The 6370-nt window shown below is 45.6% G+C and overlaps 1 protein-coding gene across 1 annotated transcript in view; it reads left to right on the top strand.

The window, feature by feature from the left end:
• The first annotated feature begins 451 nt into the window (after positions 1-451).
• Positions 452-6370, top strand: part of C1QTNF3 (C1q and tumor necrosis factor related protein 3) — a 63722-nt gene continuing 57803 nt past the window's right edge. The window contains exon 1 of the mRNA XM_006896808.1: positions 452-535. Within this exon, the coding sequence (XP_006896870.1) occupies positions 452-535 (84 nt within the window). The remainder of the gene's footprint in view (positions 536-6370) is intronic.

Genomic DNA, 6370 nt, shown 5'->3' with positions numbered 1-6370 from the left:
ACTGGACGCCGTTAAGCCTCAATTTCCTGGCAAGCCTGAGGGTGGGTTTTTTCCAGAAAGCGTTTTAGACCGCGGCCCTGCAGCCTTTCCATGTCTAATCACGAAAGCGATCCCCGGGACACACACTTTCTGTTGCCAGCTGCTTGTGTATGTTTTCTTCACGCTCCCACCACTGCGTGCCAAGGTGTGACATTTACAAATCCCACCAACTGGGCGCTGTGCAGACCAGGCCGGCTTCCCGGGGGAGGGGAGGTGATGAATGGGGCTCTTCTGCTCTGGGAGGGGAGGGCTGCCTGCAGCTTTATTTATGACCCACCAAAGTATAAAAGACATCTAAAACCGCTCGCGGGAGCCGCGCGCTCAGCTCCGATCTTGGCATCTCCGCGCGCTCAGCTCCGGTCCAGGCCCGCCCTGCTCCGAGGAGGCTCCCGCGCGCTGCCCTGCGGGAACCATGCTCCGGACGCAGTTCCTCTGGTGGCACCTGCTGGCTCTGTTTTGCCTCCCTTTTTGCCTGTGTCAAGATGAGTACATGGAGGTGAGCGGAAGAGCTAAGAAAGTGGTGGCGCGAATAGTGCAAAGCCACCAGCAGACTGGCCGTAGCGATTCCAGGAGGGAAAAAATCAGAGAGCGGAGCCACCCTAGAACTGGGACTGTGGATAATAACACTTCTGCAGACCTAAAACCCCTGAGACCAGATGAGCTACCGCACCCCGAGGTAGATGACCTAGCCCAGATCACCTCATTCTGGGGCCAGGTACTTAGAATTCTCTTCTAAGGATTACTGTCGATGCTCAATGGGTTTGGTGGTGGTGTGGTTGGGGTTTTGGTCTGGAGATTCTCATGGGTTCCTGGGTGGCTAGGCAGCTTAGTGGGTACCGAGCTGTGCTGCCATCCCAAAGGCAGGCTGTTTGAATCCCCTAGCTCCTTCTTGGAGGGAAAAATGCGCGATTTCTTTGTGTGAAGTACAGCTTTTGAACACCACTGGAGGGTCAGCTTGAGTCAGTTTCAGCTCCACGGCAGTGGACTTGGGGGGCGGGCAGGGGGTGCAATCTTTGCTAGAAACAACAGCAGTGCAAGAGACAGCCAGTATCTGTCAGCCCTTCTTCGGCGAGCAGCGCACACAACAATGTCCCATTATTCTGCGAGTTATGATTTTTGTTACTCTGCTGCTTCTGACCTATGCAGACAGGGAGATTGGTACAGATAATCACTCCTTCACCACAGCAGAGGTGGCTTCCTTGACATTTCCCGTAGGGAGGCGCTGCCCTTTGACTTTGCCCAAAGCAATTAACTGTGATAGCAGGAGTTGGTCGGGTCTTTTAGCACCAGCCGGCTTGGCTATTGGGTTTACATAGCAATCCAGGTTGCAGATGCTTCTATGCTTCGTCTGTTTTAAAAGGATCACACAATGGAATACTATGCAACACATGGGAGCAATGATTTTGTAAATTATTACCTAACTTGGGAGGGACTAGAGAGCATTATGCTGAGTGAACTAACTCAATTCCACAAGGATAAATATTGCATAAAACCATTATTGTAGAATAAGTATGAGGATCCAGGAGGGATGGGAAAGGTGGAAGCAGAGGGATGAGGATGTTCTGGGGAAGGAGAGAAATTAATCATGGAGTTAATTTGATAGAGTGTTGAGGAAAATGGAAAGAATCTTCTCGAAAACAATGCCTTTTAATTTTGTAAATAAACTAGTACAAAATTTAAAAAAAAAAACAACACTTCAAGATAAAACAAGGACTGTATTTAAAATGCAAGCTTTAGGGCACAGTTTGCAGCCTGGTATTCACAGGGGACATGGCTTATTTCTCCAGATACGAGTTAGACATTTGAGGAAGTAGAATGCAGTCTTTTAGGCGATATGGTAGTGAGTTATAAAGAGGAACACCATTAATGAGATGGATTGGCATGGGGGCTGCCACCATGGATTCAAACATGGCAATGATTGGGGGGCCACAGAGCTTGGCGGTGTTTCATTGTGTGTTGGGTTGTTCTGAGTTGAAACCAACTCCATGGCTCCTAAGAACAGTAACATGGGAGTGATTTAAGGCTTTGATGCTGGGAATTGCCAACTGGTGGAACTATATTCAATTTCAAGCATTAAGAGCAGAAGAGACACATTCTGACTCACCTCTGGTTTTTATTGCTAAGAATAGAAGGAGCAGGAATGGAGGGGCAGAAAGATTACTTCTAATTAAATCTAGGCTTTACTACAAAGACGGACTACTGCATTGGCTCTGAAAAAGTGGGCGCAGTTGCAATCTAAACCCCTGACATCACAGATTGAGGGGCTGGGCTGAGTTTGGGTTATGAGCCCAAGTCACACACAGCTGCTATCATTATCTAGAAATGGAATTCCCACCCTGACCACAAGGGGCAGTGGACTAAACCATTCTATCACTCTGTGCCAGGAAGAAAATATTTGTCTAAGGATCCACAGGGAAAAGCCTCTGATAAAGGCCTAAGGAGCTCTGGTGGCCTGGTGGCAAGAAGCTGCGCTGTAATCCCGAAGGCATGTGGTTTGAATCCACCAGCTGCTCTGCAGGTGAAGGATGAGCAATCTTCTCCCATGCAATTAACTGCCTCTGAAAACCCACTGGAGGGTCAGCTATGGGTGTATTCGGACTGGATGGCACGCAACAAGAGCATAAGCCTGCTTCTGAAAGCTGTGTTTGGATAGTGTTCTTTCATTTGGCAATCTTTGAGCTAACCATGGTCACTGCTGTGTGTATGTGTGTCTATGTAGCAGGGATATTCTTACATTTGCCCAAAGATTGATGTGGGCTTCCAATTTCAGTGGAATCCCTAGTGATACAAACTATTAATGTGGCCCATGTCCATGTAGAGGTGCATCAGAAGAAAGGTCTGGCAATCTACTTTTCAAAATTGTTGTTGTTGTTAGGTGCTGTGAAGCTGACTGACTCCTAACAACACAGAGAACACCAGGTCTGACCCTCATCCTATGCCGTCCTCACCATCTGTGACACACTGGAGCCCACTGTTACCATCACAGGCTCATTCCATCTTGTTGAAGGTCTTCCAAATATTGTTGTTTGACAGTAAGTCAGAACTGCCCCATAGATGACCCTCCAAGCAAATTTTCAGAAGCAGTAAATCAAATGGAAGGAGATTGTCCACCCTTCTACTGCAGAGCAGCTGGTAGATTTGAACAACATGCCTTTGGGATTGCAGTGCAGCTTATTACCACTAGGTCACCAGAGCTCCCTTCCCAAGCATTATCCATTGGGAAAAAAATAAAAATCCTATGGTGCACAGTCCACTCTGCCACACAGGAATTTGTCATGAGTTGGAATCAATTCTATGGCAACTAGAATCATTTCAACAGATCAACTTTTTCCTGGTCCCTTCCTGATAGTGACAGGTCGTTGGGGTTATTATTTCATGACTCAACAACCCTGCTTGCTGAAACTGAAGAGGACCTGAAGCGCCTGCTGCAGAGTGTAAGGACTGCAGCCTACAATATGGATTGAGGCTCAATGTCAAGAAGACAAAGATTCTCTCCACTGGACCAATTGGCAGCATCAGGATGGATGGTGAAGAGATTGAGATTGTACACAGCTTTAGTTTGCTTGGCTCCATAGTCAACAGTCTTGGCACCAGCAGCCAGGAAATTAAAAGGCCTATTGCCGTGGGAAAGTCTGCTGTTAAGGACCTCTCCAAAGTACTGAAGAGCAATGGTGTCTCTCTGGAGACTAAGGTGCGTCTGATACAGGCCATAGTCTTCGCAATCACTTGTTATGCATCAGAGAGTTGGACAATGACCAGAGAGGATAGAAGGAGAATTGATGCCTTTGAGCTGTGGTGCTGGAGAAGAGTATTGAGAATACCATGGACTGCTAGGAAAACAAACAGATTTGTCCTGGAAAGGGTTAAACCGGGTGGCTCCTTGGAGGCAAGGATTCTGAGGCTCCGTCTAACATACTTTGGACATGTTGTGAGGAGAGACCGGTCCTTAGAGAGGGACATCATGCTTGGGAGGGTGGAGGGACAGTGCAGGAGAGGAAGGCCCTCTATGAGGTGGATTGATTCAGTGACTGGGATAAATGGGATGGGAGTGTCAGAGACAGTGTGATTGGCACAGGACAGAGCAGAGTTTAGGGCTGTTTTACATAGGGTCACTATGAGTCGCAAGCAACTCGACGGCACATAACAACAACAACAACAACCAGAACAATCAGAACCCCCAAATGTCCTTCTGCTGATTTGGTTCTGACTCACAGTGGTTTCCCAGGATATAAATCTTTAAGGGAGGATTACCGCTTGTCTTTCTCCTTTGTAGTGACTGGTGGATTTGAACTGCCAACCTTTGGGTTGGCAGCCCAATTATTTACACACCTCCAACAATAGATAATATAGACATTCAAGTTACTGATATTCTGAATAATTTTAACACAGCTCTGACACAATGGGAATTCAAAAACATAAACTAATTGACATCAAGTCAGATGTGACTCAGAGCTGACACTCTGGAAAGTTTTCAGAAGCTGTAAGTCACATAGGAGGAGAATTCCCATTTTTCTCCCATGAAGCAGTTGGTGGATTTGAATTATCTACCTTTAAGTTGGAAACTCAGCTGTCTACCCACTAGGCCAACAGAGCTCATTGACACAGAGGGGTAGAGTGTCCTTAATTGAATTTAAGATTAAACTATGTTCTTTCTTTTTTTTTTTGGCAACTCTCACTTTGTAGTGGTATATTTAGGATTGGGTGTGACACAGTTATTTATTGCTGAGTGAGCAAAGATTAAACTATGTTCTTTCTTTTTTTTTTTGGCAACTCTCACTTTGTAGTGGTATATTTAGGATTGGGTGTGACACAGTTATTTATTGCTGAGTGAGCAAAGATTAAACTATGTTCTTTCTTATCTCCCCCTTTTATCTTATTCTCTTTTTTCCTTACTCATTTATCTGTTATTCATTGTTGTTGTTACTATGTACCATAGAACTGAGTCATAACTGACCCTTCTATGGGTATTCAGAGGCAGTTCATCATACAGAAGGAGACTGCCTATCTTTCTCCTGTGGAACAGCTTGTGGCCTAGAACCATGTGCCTTCAGGATTGCAGCTCACCTTCTTGTCACTAGGCCACCAGAGTGACTTGTTTACTCATTAAGCATGTCCTTTTTTCTGCTCGCGTCATGGCTTCTCAACAATTTGGAGAGATTCTGACTACAGACTTTTCCAGTATAATATGTGAATTTGAGGACTAAGTTGTGCCTGATACAGACAATGGATTTGCATTCACTTGCTGTGTTACTGCACACTGGATAGTGACTAAGGACGACAGGATAAATATTAATACTTTGGAACTGTCGTTCTGGAGAAGAGAATTGAATATCCTATGGTCTCCCCAAACAATAAATAGATGTCTTAGAGAAAGTGCAACCAGAGTGTTCCTTGGAGACAAAGATGATGAAGCTTTATCTCACATACTTTGGGGCATGTTGCTAGGAGAGGCGATTCCTTGGAGACAGACATCATGTTTGGGAAGGTGGAGGGATAGTGAAAGAGATTAATAGCCTCAAATAGATGAGTTGACACAGTGACTGCAGCAAGGGGCTCAGTTGTGTCAAAGACTGTGAGGATGGTACAGGATAGGATGGGGATTAGGACTGTTGTTCATAGGGTTGCTCTGAGTTGCATTGACTTGACAGCACCTATAAACAATATCTTTCTGCCAGGTGATAAGCACATCCACTCTCCAGTTTTCAAAGAGCTCAAAAAAAAAACATTAAATAAAATCAAGCTCATTGTTGGTGCCTGAAATCTGACACATTTCTGATCACATTGTAGGGTGGTCTGCAGAGTCCCTGAGTAGAACGGCTCTGTAAGGCCTTCTTGGCTGTAATCTCATCAGGACTTTCTTCTGTGGTGCCACAAGGTAGATCTGAACCTCAGACCTCTAGGTTAGTTGTCAGGTGCGATCACGTCTCCTCGCAGTGACTTTGTGAATGACACATGGAAACTTTGCACCATTCTAACAATCTCTGCCACGCTCAAGCCCACGGCAGCCTCCACCACGTCTCTCCTTCTCAGTGAGGGTCTTCTTCACTTTTGCTGACTCTATGTCTCTAAAGATGATGTCTCTGTCCAAGGATCAGAGCCTCCTGACAATACGCCTAGAAGTATTTGAGATTAAGTCTAACCATTCTTACCTTTAAGGAGCATCTTCCTTTCAAGACAGATTTGTTTGACAGGCCAGTGTTGTTATGTGCCAATGAGACAACTCATAGTGACTCAGCAGTGCACAATAGCTCTGAACCTTGCTCTATCCTGAGCCAATCTCACTGTTGCTGACATACCTACCCTCATCACCACAATTACTGTGTCAGTCCAT

The sequence above is a fragment of the Elephantulus edwardii genome, unplaced genomic scaffold, assembly GCF_000299155.1.
Source record: "Elephantulus edwardii isolate Elephantulus edwardi_28Jun2011 unplaced genomic scaffold, EleEdw1.0 scaffold00191, whole genome shotgun sequence".
Lineage (NCBI taxonomy): Eukaryota > Metazoa > Chordata > Mammalia > Macroscelidea > Macroscelididae > Elephantulus > Elephantulus edwardii.
The sequence above is the reverse complement of the archived record's forward strand: the minus strand, read 5'-3'. Positions and strand labels throughout refer to the sequence as shown.